The sequence below is a fragment of the Schistocerca americana genome, unplaced genomic scaffold (genome assembly GCF_021461395.2).
Source record: "Schistocerca americana isolate TAMUIC-IGC-003095 unplaced genomic scaffold, iqSchAmer2.1 HiC_scaffold_72, whole genome shotgun sequence".
NCBI lineage: Eukaryota > Metazoa > Arthropoda > Insecta > Orthoptera > Acrididae > Schistocerca > Schistocerca americana.
Window position 1 is genome coordinate 471,202 of NW_025726478.1, and position 13,910 is coordinate 485,111.

General features: G+C 38.6%; 1 protein-coding gene across 2 annotated transcripts in view; it reads right to left on the reverse strand.

Moving 5' to 3' along the window:
- Positions 1-13,910, reverse strand: part of LOC124589660 (zinc finger protein ZPR1-like) — a 68,089-nt gene that overhangs the window by 10,277 nt on the left and 43,902 nt on the right. For both annotated transcript variants that reach the window (XM_047131573.1, XM_047131574.1), the window contains one exon: positions 11,859-12,144. In XM_047131573.1, coding sequence (XP_046987529.1) covers positions 11,859-12,144 — 286 coding nt within the window. The remainder of the gene's footprint in view (positions 1-11,858; positions 12,145-13,910) is intronic.

Genomic DNA, 13,910 nt, shown 5'->3' on the forward strand with positions numbered 1-13,910 from the left:
CTCTTCTTGTCCCGACTATTTATCGTCCACGTTTCACTTCCATACATTGCTACACTCCATACAAATGCTTTCAGAAAAGACTTCCTGACACTTAAATCTATACTCAATGTTAACAAATTTCTCTTCTTCAGAAACGCTTTCCTTGCCATTGCCAGTCTACATTTTATATCCTCTCTACTTCAACCATCATCAGTTATTTAGCTCCCCGAATAGCAATACTCATTTACTACTTTAAGCGTCTCATTTCCTAATCTAATTCCCTCAGCATCACCCGACTTAATTCAACTACATTCCATTATCCTTGTTTTGCTTTTGTTGATGTTCATCTTACACCCTCCTTTCAAGACACTGTCCATTCCGTTCAACTGCTCTTCCAAGTCCTTTGCTGTTTCTGACAGAATTACAATGTCATCGGCGAACCTCAACGTTTTTATTTCTTCTCCAAGGATTTTAATACCTACTCCGAACTTTTCTTTTGTTTCCTTTACTGCTTGCTCAATATACAGACTGAATAGCATCGGGGAGAGGCTACAACCCAGTCTCACTCCCTTCCCAACCACTGCTTCCCTTTCATGTCCCTCGACTCTTATAACTGCCATCTGGTTTCTGTACAAATTGTAAACAGCCTTTCGCTCCCTGTATTTTACCCTTGCCACCTTCAGAATTTGAAAGAGAGTATTCCAGTCAACATTGTCAAAAGCTTTCTCTAAGTCTACAAATGCTAGAAATGTACGTTTGCCTTTCCTTAATCTTTCTTCTAAGATAAGTCGTAGGGTCAGTATTGCCTCACGTGTTCCAACATTTCTACGGAATCCAAACTGATCGTCCCCGAGGTCGGCTTCTACCAGTTTTTCCATTCCTCTGTAAAGAATTCACTTTAGTATTTTGCAGCTGTGACTTATTAAACTGATAGTTCAGTAATTTTCACGTCTGTCAACACCTGCTTTCTCTGGGATTGGAATTATTATATTCTTCTGAAGTCTGAGGGAATTTTGCCTGTCTCATACATCTTGCTCACCAGATGGTAGAGTTTTGTCAGGACTGGAGCTCCGAAGGCTGTCAGTAGTTCTAATGGAATGTTGTCTACTCCTGGGGCCTTGTTCCGACTTAGGTCTTTCAGTGCTTTGTCAAACTCTTCACGCAGTATCATATCTCCCATTACATCTACATCCTCTTCCATTTCCATAATATTGTCCTCAAGAACATCGCCCCTGTATAGACCCTCTATATACTCCTTCCACCTTTATGCTTTCCCTTCTTTGCTTAGAACTGGGTTTCCATCTGAGCTCTTGATATTCATACAAGTGGTTCTCTTTTCTCCAAAGGTCTCTCTAATTTTCCTGTAGGCAGTATCTATCTTACCCCTCGTGAAATAACCCTTTCCCCCATTCCTGTCAATTGTTCCCTTATGCTCTCCCTGAAACCTTGTACAACCTCTGGTTCTTTCAGTTTATCCAGGTCCTATCTCCTTAAATTCCCACCTTTTTGCAGTTTCTTCAGTTTTAATCTACAGTTCATAACTAATAGATTGTGGTCAGAGTCCATATCTGCCCCTGGAAATGTCTTACAATTTAGAACCTGGTTCCTAAATCTCTGTCTTACCATTATATAATCTATCTGAAACCTTTTAGTACCTACAGGGTTCTTCCATGTATACAACCTTATTTAATGATTCTTGAATCAAGTGATAGCTATGACTAAGTTATGCTCTGTGCAAAATTCTACCAGGTGGCATCCTCTTTCATTTCTTAGCCCCAATCCATATTCACCTACTATGTTTCCTTCTCTTCCTTTTCCTACTCTCGAATTCCAGTCACCCGTGACTATTAAATTTTCGTCTCTCTTCACTACCTGAATAAATTCTTTTCTCTCATCATACATTTCATCAATTTCTTCATCACCTGCAGAGCTAGTTGGCATATAATCTTGTACTACTGTAGTAGGCGTTGGCTTCGTGTCTATCTTGGCCACAATAATGTGTTCACTATGCTGTTTGTAGTAGCTTACCCGCACTCCTATTTTTTATTCATTATTAGACCTACTCCTGCATTACCCCTATTTGATTTTGTATTTATAACCCTGTATTCACCTGACCAAAAGTCTTGTTCCCCCTCCATCGAACTTCACTAATTCCCAATGTATCTAACTTTAACCTATCCATTTCCCTTTTTAAATTTTCTAACCTACCTGCTCGATTAAGGGATATGACATTTCACGCTCCGATGTAGTATGTTGAGATCGTGGTCTATTGCAACAATGTGTACTGTTTCATTTATATGTTTTGCCCTAGCTGATTTATTTAGTTAGCCAAGTCTGAAACACTCGATGTGTTCTTTAAAGTGGGTTTTAAAATTTCTTCCTGTTTGGCAAATATAATATTTGTTGCAATGACTGCATGTAATTTTATAAATTCCTGCTCTGTTAAGTTTCTCTGTAGGATGTGAGATGTCATGTATCAGTTTCTTTTTTAAGTAATTGTTGGTAGCAAAGGTGATTCTGATGTCTGGTTTTTTTAAACAGTTTGGATATTTTGCCTGATACGACACCTAAATATGGTAACATTATATACTTGTTTTTTTGGATGTTGTGTAAGGAAGCTGTGACACATTATTTGTTGTCATTTTTGGTTGTTCGTTGTGAAAGTGTGTCTTTTTCATGTCTGTGATAGCCGTTATTATGTGCAATGTATTTGATAGTGCCTTGTAGTCGGCAGCTGTGTTTAAAAAGGATCTGAATGCAGCTTGTTTATGTGAGTTGGGATGTGTGGAAGATTTATTAATAACTCTGTCTTTGTATGTTGTTTTTTTTTCTGTACACATTGATATTTAGGGTTTGGTCTGTGTTAGTTATTGTCATGTCTAGAAAACTAATTTTGTTATCTTTCTCACGCTGTTTGGAGAACTGGATGTTATTGTGTAAATTATTAAACTTGTTTAATAGAGTTTCTATTTCATCAGTTCCACTGTATACAATGAATGTGTCTTCAACATATCTGCAGTAGTGTACAATTTTCTGGGTTATTATGTCTTTGTTACTGAGAAGTTTATTTTCAAGGTGGTAAATGAAAATTTCTGCAATGATTCCACTTGGAAGACTTCCCATTGCTAGGCCTATACCTCGTTTGTACAATAATATTGTAACTGGTGCTCAAATTTTAATGTATTTTGCCAACCTACATCTGTAATATTGTAACAAGACGTACAGAAGACATTGTAAACATCTGACACCACAAAGATCGACAGATCGATCGTCAAATCGAAACCACCTGTATTTTGACTGCCATCTTGTCCAGTGAACTTTATATTTGTTTTTGTGATTGTATTTCCAAGTTACTGGTACGTTTTTGAAAATTTGTGAACAGTGATCAAAAAAGCCAAGAGAGCCACAGAAATGGAAATATCCCAGCTTATCACAACGAGACTGCCACACCATAAGAACAAAGTGAGTAACTGTTACAAAGCATTTTCACGCAAACATCAGCCGCAAACATCAGCCGCAAACATCAGCCGCAAACATCAGCCGCAAACATCAGCCGCAAACATCAGCCGCAAACATCAGCCGCAAACATCAGCCGCAAACATCAGTCGCAAACATCAGTCCAGCTTACGAAGTAACATCGTCTCTTACTAGGTTTCATCTTCTTCCACAGGATAACCTCAGCATTTATGAAAAGTCTGTTTAACATCTGCATGATCCTATTATGAAATTGTTTTTGTAATGCCATATAGCCTGATGATGAGGTATGCCCTCAAAACATATTGCACAATAATTAAATAATACATTAGTTAACAAAGTTTGTGACTGGTAGCGGTATTTAAAAACCTTTACATGTATTTTGAGACAGTCACAGTAGAAAAATAGTCAAAATGGCTTCAAATTCTCAGCTCTAGCTGGTCATCAAGATGTAGTCAGGTTCCAACACAATCAATAGCCCTTCATGTTATCCCAAGCAACACACAATAGAACATTATATGACAATTTTCAATAGATTGGAAATAATTCCCCTGCATGCTGAATAAGAAACTACAAGAACCAAACACAATTAAACTAATAACTCATAACAATGAGTATAGATTTGCCATCATCAATAAGCTTCACAGCAACAATAAAAACAAATACAGTAACCAAAATAGCTCTACATTTACAACAAACACCACTTTAGATCAGTTACATCACCCACCCCTTTCTGTGAAATATGTTTGCGTGTCATTCAATGGTAAGATGTCATACAAAACTGAAACTTGGCTACACTAAAATATGCAGATTAGTTTCTCCACAAATAACACAATGAAAGATAAACCAACTTGTAGCTTAAGTTAAAAAAATAAGTACACAACAAATCTGGTATTTATTAACTGAACTGTTCTGTGTGCACTAATTTTTATATTGACTAAACTGGTAAGAGTATCAATGTAATGTCAAGAGGATACATGCATGTACTCAGGATAAGCAACTTAAACTAATCAACTTTTCCTGATCACACAGTCCAACACACAGAATAGCATTAAAGGAAAACTTAGAAATACTACATTTTGCTTAGAAATCGATATAGAGGAATTTGTTGGAAGAAATAGAAATTAAAAGCCACATTCAAAATAGAAAAAACTATGCAAACACTGCTGCTCTCAGTCGTTAAGGTGGAGACTGTCGGCCACTACTTTGTCAGTCGTAAGAAGTAATGCCTGAAATTTAGTACTCTCGGCACTGTGGATCGAGCAATATTGAATTCCCTAAGGGTTTCTGAAATGGAATGCTCCGTGCACTTAGCTCGAACTACCATTCCACATTCAAAGTCTGTTAATTCTCATCATTGGAAGCCTTTTCACACGAATCAACTGAATGCAAACGACAGCTCTTCCAATGCACTCCCCTTTTGTACCTCGTGTGTGTGATACTACCACCGTCTATATACAGGGTGATACACGAAGGCGTGCAAATATTTGAATATGTTATTCTACAATGGAAAAAAAAGAAAGAAAGAAAGGGTCATATAATCTTAGGTCTGCAAATGTTTAGTTACAGAGTTGGCACTAATAAAAGATTCTGCCTGAAATTTAGCGACTTCGTTGATATGAAGCCCTCGTAAAACTGTATGACATTACAGTAAAGCACAATTTCCATTTATTTTGTTGTTATTGATCTGATGAATGTAATATAACATGTCCCAGGCATGTATCTGCAGTAGTTTTCCAGAACATCCAGCAAAATTTTTAATTTATTAACTACTTTGCCCAAATTTTTTTTTTTTTTTTTTTTTTTTTTTTTTTTTTTTTTTTTAATTCCAGACAATTGCACAAAGTTTTCAACAGAAGTTGTAGAGAATTTAATTTTGGAAAAATGATGGTAATAACGAATACCATAGTACACGTGAATTCATGTTAAACTGGAGAAAACAAAGTTCAGTGTTAAGGAAGATGTACAGTGTACATACAATTTCACAATACATTCACAATAAATGTTCATATTAGCAAAGTTACTTAATTTTAGACAAAATCTTTTATTAGCTGTAACTCCGTAACTAAGCATTAGGGGACCTATATTTATGTGAAACTTTTTCTTTAGATTTACTTGTAGAATAACGTATTAAAATATTTGTATATCGTCGGGAATCACAATGCGTGTGCATATCGCTATCCCACAACTTTTGTCACATCAGTGAATATCAGTATCATTAATTCCCCCTCGCCCAAGTTTAAACTGTTCAACTATTCTTGGTTTCATAACTATGGATAGTGAAAATCTTACAACTGATATTTTCCTCTTCTAGCATATACAGTAGAAACTACCAGTCATGATCATTGTGTGATCAATACCTGAAAAAAAAGCCTCATTTTCAAAGCAGCGGCATTAGCTTCAGCCACTATAGAATGCAAAGAAATAACTAAAACATCCGTTCCTGTGGTCAGTGTGAGGATGACCATACTTTCCTTACAAAGTCACAGATTTCTGTGACAGTTTGGTATCCTACATACACATACTTCACTGATTTGCGTGCGAATATGGTATTCTACATTCACATACTTTACTGTTTGTTGTGTTTCTGCAAAATCTTTTCGGTTGTTTAATAAATGTTTGTACAGTGATATAATGAGAAATTTGAACATTAGTGAGTGCCACAATAAATTACACCTGTTATCAACAATTGTAGAAGGAAATTTATTTGTTCTCTTTTTTTAAAAAAAGAGAGAGAGAGAGAGAGAGAGAGAGAGAGAGAGAGAGAGAGAGAGAGAGAGAAGTCCTATCGTTGTTCAAACATTAGTTCTCTAGAATGAGATTTTTCACTCTGCAGCGGAGTGTGCGCTGATATGAAACTTCTTGGCAGATTAAAACTGTGTGCCCGACCGAGACTCGAACTCGGGACCTTTGCCTTTCGCGGGCAAGTGCTCTATCAACAGAAAGCCAAAGGTCCCGAGTTCAAGTCTCGGTCTGGCACACAGTTTTAATCTGCCAGGAAGTTTCATATCAGCGCACACTCCACTGCAGAGTGAAAATCTCATTCTGGAAACATCCTCCAGGCTGTGGCTAAGCCATGTCTCCGCTATATCCTTTCTTTCAAGAGTGCTAGTTCTGCAAGGTTCGCAGGAGAGCTTCTGTAAAGTTTGGAAGGTAGGAGATGAGATACTGGCAGAAGTAAAGCTGTGAGTACCGGGCGTGAGTCGTGCTTCGGTAGCTCAGATGGTAGAGCACTTGCCCGCGAAAGGCAAAGGTCCCGAGTTCGAGTCTCGGTCGGACACACAGTTTTAATCTGACAGGAAGTTTCATTAGTTCTCTAATTTAATTGTATAAGTAAATGATAAATAAGTCATTTTTTAGACTTTTCGGGCACTTATGAAACCATATTTTTGTTTACAAAACAATATTTTTGTAAGTTACCAGTACAAGAGTTTTTGGATGACTTTATGTCTCAGCAAAACAACAGTTGTGACTGACAGTTGCTTCCAAAGAATAGATCACAATTTCATTACATATCAACGCTAACAAACATGCATTTTTGAGAATTTTTGGACATTATCATTGTCCAGTGCGTAATCTAATTTCTAGTAAATCAGAGTTTGTGATTTAGTTACTGTAGCAGACATTCTAATTAAAATATTGTATTACATAGTTTTCCTTTAAAAAAGGAGTACATATTATCTACATTTAATTGTAAATAAACTGCATTTTCTGGTTTCGTAATAACTATAACCAACCTCAAAAAGTTTTAGGAACTAAGTAATTTATACCACAGGTTTTTCTGTTGCATTATCAGAATTCTTATTTTGTGTATTTGTTACAATTCTTATAGGAAATTAGTAATTTTTTCAGCTTGACAAATGCAAAAAAAATAAAAAAATCAGCAGTAGTCCAATGCAAAAGGAAACGGGTCTATTAATTGTCAGCAGTTCAAATGTACACTGAATGATGGTACCCATTAGGGAAACGGTAGCAAGGGACAAGAAAGGACACTAGGTGCACTCAGGTGTATGCCTGGAGGCCTCACTCAACATCTTAAAGCGGCTATTCCGGCAGCCACTGATGGATCTGGGTGCAACCAACTGCAGATTGTGGCACATGCTGGAACAAATGATGCCCGCCATCTGGGCTCTGAGATCATTACTGGGTCATTCTAGTGAAGTTAAGAAGCTCACAATTTGCAGCATTGCCCCACAGCTGATTGTGGCCCTTTGGTTCAGAGTCAAATGGATAGATGGCACCACAGACTTTGAAAGTTCTATGACAAGCTAGGCTGTGACTTTCTGGACGTGCACCATAGGGTTGAGAACTATCAGGTGTGCGCTACGTATCAAAGCCTCTGCTCCCCACATAGCTGATTGTGTGTCGGGTGCACACAAGTGGTTTTTAGATAAGCAAACTCTCCGTACAATCCAGATAATGACAGCTGTAGGAAATCCACAAGTACAAGTACAAGTGTAAGATCGAAAGACGTACCTCCCAAAGGTAAGAGTATTAAAATCCTAGTGGCGAACTGTTGAAGCGTTCACAACGAAGTGCCAGAGCTAAGTGTGCTCCTTAAAAGCAGTGAAGTTCGCGTAATACTAGGCACAAAAAGTGGGCTAAAACCTGAAATTGATAGCAGTGAGATTTTTGGGGAAAATGTAAGTGTATATCAAAAGAATAGGCTTATGTGAAATGGTCGTGGTAGGTTTGTCGCAGTAGACAAGAAACTCAAATAAACCGAGATACAAAATTGTTTAACCATTATCTACCAAACTGTGGTTGGTTTCACAACCATGGATAGTGAAAATCTTACAACTGATATTTTTCTCTTCTAGCATACACAGTAGAAACTGTCAGTCATGATCATTGTGTGATAAATACCTGAAAAAACTCATTTTCAAATCAGTGGCATTAGCTTCAGTCACTATAGAATGCAAAGAAATAACTAAAAAATTCATTCCTGTGGTCAATGTGAGGATGACAGTACTTTCCTTACAAAGACACAGTTTTCTTGAAGGAAGTAAGCCCCTGCATTCCAAACACTTGTAAAGCAGCTCATTCACATATTTGTAGTGAACTGTGGTTATGCATCAAACCTGCAAGTTTTCACATAAAACACTCACTTTTGTGGAACACTCCAGACAGCGGATTCATAATTCGAGGCCGTAAGGCTGGAAATGATGCTCCAGCTATGCAAACAAGCCCCCAGCTTTCAAGCCCTTTGACTACTCTGCTCGTTACCTTTTTCTTGAGAAGGGTTCTCTGTTATTTCTCTTGCATATATTTAGGTGAAGACTCAATATTCAAAATATTTTAAGTTTATATTTCAGTTTTCGCACTTGGTGGCTGGGCTTTGTCCTTCTGTAAAATATGCACTGAGTTGTTAGTCACCAGTACAAAAGAAAGTGCACAAATAATGGATGTTGAAACAAGTTTGTTTGTTGGCCATCATCAACAGCAAGCACAGATATGTTATTTTGTTTTGAAAATAAAACTGTCTTTTCTTGCAGCACTATAATTTATTTCTCCCCGACAGGTTTCACTTTTTTTCACTCTAAGGCATCTTCAGTGGGGTCTAGACCAATACAGTTTCATTTTGATATGGGTTATTTTTAGATTAACTAACAGTTCACATCATTTTTTTATATGCAAATAAGTAATTACTTATATCTAAAAACAAAGATGATGTGACTTACCAAACGAAAGCGCTGGCACGTCGATAGACACACAAACAAACACAAATATACACACAAAATTCTAGCTTTCGCAACCAACGGTTGCTTCGTCAGGATAGTGGGAATGAGAGGGAAAGACGAAAGGATGTGGGTTTTAAAGGAGAGGGTAAGGAGTCATTCCAATCCTGGGAGCGGCAAGCCTTACCTTAGGGGGAAAAAAGGACGGGTATACACTCGCGCGCGCGCACACACACACACACACATACACACACACACACACACACACATACACATATCCATCCACACATATACAGACACAAGCAGACATATTAAAAGGCAAAGAGTTTGGGCAGAGGTGTCAGTCGAGGCGGAAGTGCAGAGGCAAAGATGTTGTTGCATGACAGGTGAGGTATGAGTGGCGGCAACTTGAAATTAGCGGAGATTGAGGCCTGGTGAAAAACGGGAAGAGAGGATATATTGAAGAGCAAGTTCCCATCTCCGGAGTTCAGAAGGGTTGGTGTTAGTGGGAAGTATCCAGATAATCCGGACGGTGTAACACTGTGCCAAGATGTGCTGGCCGTGCACCAAGGCATGTTTAGCCACAGGGTGATCCTCATTACCAACTAACACTGTCTGCCTGTGTCCATTCATGCGAATGGACAGTTTGTTGCTGGTCATTCCCACATAGAATGCGTCACAGTGTAGGCAGGTCAGTTGGTAAATCACGTGGGTGCTTTCACACGTGGCTCTGCCTTTGATCGTGTACACCTTCTGGGTTACAGGACTGGAGTAGGTGGTGGTGGGAGGGTGCATGGGACAGGTTTTACACTGGGGGTGGTTACTAGGGTAGGAGCCAGAGGGTAGGGAAGAAGGTTTGGGGATTTCATAGGGATGAACTAAGAGGTTACGAAGGTTAGGTGGACGGCGGAAAGACACTCTTGGTGGAGTGGGGAGGATTTCATGAAGGATGGATATTATTTCAGGGCAGGATTTGAGGAAGTCGTATCCCTGCTGGAGAGCCACATTCAGAGTCTGATCCAGTCCCGGAAAGTATCCTGTCACAAGTGGGGCACTTTTGTGGTTGTTCTGTGGGAGTTTCTGGGTTTGAGAGGATGAGGAAGTGGCTCTGGTTATTTGCTTCTATACCAGGTCAGGAGGATAGTTGCGGGATGCAAAAGCTGTTGTCAGGTTGTTGGTGTAATGGTTCAGGGATTCCGGACTGGAGCAGATTCGTTTGCCATGAAGACCCAGGCTGTACGGAAGGGACCGTTTGATGTGGAATGGGTGGCAGCTGTCATAATGGAGGTACTGTTGCTTGTTGGTGGGTTTGATGTGGACGGACGTGTGAAGCTGGCCATCGGACAGATGGAGGTCAACGTCAAGGAAACTGGCATGGGATTTGGAGTAGGACCAGGTGAATCTGATGGAACCAAAGGAGCTGAGGTTGGAGAGGAAATTCTGGAGTTCTTCTTCACTGTGAGTCCAGATCATGAAGATGTCATCAATAAATCTATACCAAACTTTGGGTTGGCAGGCAAACTTACAGTTTGTTGGCACCTGAATTTCCTCTCACCTGGTCTGGAGGTCGCACTACTACTTTATCTACAAAACATAAGAACATTTTTATATTCTGAACTTTTCTTCACACTGTTCATCACGTTTACTTTTATTTTCATAGTGCACAATCACTATTTTGGACTTAATAATATTGTGAGTTCATTATGTGTTTCTACTGTGTTGTTTATTTACTCACAAGTTGCTAACCTAACAAAGTATATGTTGAAAACTAATGTCTATTCATGATGTGTGTGTGTGTGTGTGTGTGTGTGTGTGTGTGTGTGTGTGTGTGCAACGTGGCATGGGGAGTGTTGAGAGGGGGGAGGTGTGTTTGTGATTTGAGCTGTAGAGTTAATAATATCACCCAACACCTTTTCACTCATTTGACCGTGGACCCCTCCACATAACATTTAAATCAAAACTCAAACCAGATGATCACCAAAGCTTTCAATCACTCTCTAACAGCTATTACATTCATATTCAACACTCGACAACTCAAACCACCAACAACACTCCCCCCTCCCTCCCCCCCCTCCCCCCACCCCCGCCCTGCACCCATACAACCAAGCGCGTGCACGCTCACTCTCTCTCACACACACACACACACACACACACACACACACACACACACAGATATAAACCTCATGAATAGACGTAAGTTTTCAACATGTACTTTGTTAGCTTGGCAATTTGTGGGTAAACAAACCACACAGGAGGAAGCACATAATGAACTCACAATATTTACATCTTTAAATACATAGTTTTGGAACAAATATTTACAACTAGTGGCAAAAGACTAATAGTGCACCACAAAAATTAAGGTAAACATACTGAAAAGTGTGAAGACAAAGTTTGGAATATATAAATGAGCTTATGTTTCAGAAATGTTACCTCCAGACCAGATGAGAGGTAACGCAGATGCCAACAAACTGTAAGTAATTACTTATTTACATAAAAATGCAATGTGAATTGTTTGATAATCTAAAAATAACACATATAAAAAACTACACTGTTCTGATCTCACTGAAGATGCCTTACAGTGAAAAAAGACGAAATGCATCTGGGAGAAATAAATTACAGTGCAGACAGCGGTTTTACTTAAAATACATATAAAGATATCACATTAATCACATCTCGATTTCTATGTAATGTCACAATTCCGTATCAAGCAGATTCTATAAAGGATACTAGTCAACTTCATATTTGTCTGGCAAGGACAGTTACAATCGGGACAGTTTGTTGGAAACTGTAGAACTTCTCCTTGCAGATCCTCCAAAGTGTGTTCTCCTTCTCTTAGAGGTTTCAAAATTCCTGGTTCATCACCACCACTCTCTTCGATCTCAGTATGCTCATAGATGCCCAAGGAATGGTCTTGTTCTTTTGTTCGATTGAAATATGTAACGGTAACACCAGTATCCCTGTGTGGTGCATTAGGATTTTCTATGAACATATTCCCACTTATGTCAACAAAAATCTGAAATGCAAGAATTCAAATCTTGACTATCAAAGGGTTTTATTTATTTATTTTAAGTGACATCAAATTAAGCCTTGTCAAACATTTCACTTTTATTGGTTAAATATAGTAGTAAAGTTCTAGTAGAATTTAAATACTTTAGAAGTAAAGGTGACTGCTCATCGAATAACAAAAGCATTGAGTCTTCAAGAAACACATGTAAAAGAGAAAGAAAACTTGCTAGCTTTCAGAATAAATAAAATAAAGCATTTAGTTTTCAAGAGAGCAATGTGTGATGACTTTAATGACTACCACAGCAGAATACAGTCGAGCGATCTTTCACAGAACCCAAAGAAATTCTGGTCATATGTAAAAGCTGTTAGTGGCACCAAAGTTGGTATCCAGTCCCTAGCAAATGAGACAGGAACTGAAATTGAGCGCAGCAAAGCAAAAGCTTAAATGCATAACTCCATTTTCAAATGTTCCTTTACAAAAGGAAACTCAGAAGAATTGGCCCAGTTCAATCCTTGTACCACTGAAAAGATGAATGACATAAGCATTAGTGTCAGTGGTGTTGACAAACAGCAGAAATCATTAAAACTGAACAAAGCTCCATGCCCCAAAGGGATTCCTGTCATATTCTGTACTGAATTTGCAGCTGAGAGGCCCCTCCCCTCTTCTAACTATAATCTATTGTAAATCCCTCAAAGAAAAAATGGTGCCCTGTTCTCTAATACCATTGACATCAATGTGTTGTACAATCTTAGAACATATTCTGAGCTCAACCATAATGAGGTATCTTGAACAGAATGACCTCCTCAATGCCAACCAGAACGGATTTTGAAAACATCGATCATGTGAAACAACCTAATTCATTTTTCTCACACAACATACTGAAAGCTTTGGATCAAGGCAATCAGGTAGATGCAGTATTTCTTGATTTCCAAAAAGCATTTGACTCAGTACCACACCTATGCTTTTGTCAAAAATACAATCATGTGGGGGTATCACATGAAATTTGTTACTGGACTGAGGACTTTTGGTAGGGAGGACAAAGCATGTTATCTTGGTCAGACGTAGAAGTGACTTCAGGTGAACACCAGGGAAGTACGTTGGGACCCTTGCTGTTCATGTTGTATGTTAATGACCTTGCAGGCAATATTAATAGTAACCTCAGACTTTTTCAGATGATGTAGTTATCTATAATGAAGTACTATCTGAAAGGAGAACCATAAATATTCAGTCAGATCTTGATAAGATTTCAAAATGGTGCAAAAATTTGCAACTTGCTCTAAATGTTCAGAAATGTAAAATTATGCACTTCACAAAACAAAAAAGATTGTAACCTACATCTATAATATCGATGAGCCAGTGTTGGAATTGGCCTACTCATACAAGAACCTGCGTGTAACACTTTGCAGGGATATGAAATAATCAGGTTCAGTCGCGGGTAAAGCAGGTGGTAGAATTCAGTTTATTGGTAGGATACTGGGGAAGTACAGACAGTCTACTAAAGAGATTGCTTACAAATCACTCTTGAGACCCATCCTAGAATATTGTTCAAGTGTGTGGGACCTATACCAGATACGCCTAATGGGGGAATACTGAACATACACAGAGAATGGCAGCATGAATGGTCACAGGTTTGTTTAATCCATGGCAGAGTGCCACAGAGATATTTAAGGAACTGAAACGGCAGACTCCTGAAGATGGACGTAAACTATCCCGAGAAAATATTAACAAAGTTTCAAGAACTGGCTTCAAATGATTGCTCTAGGTATGTACTA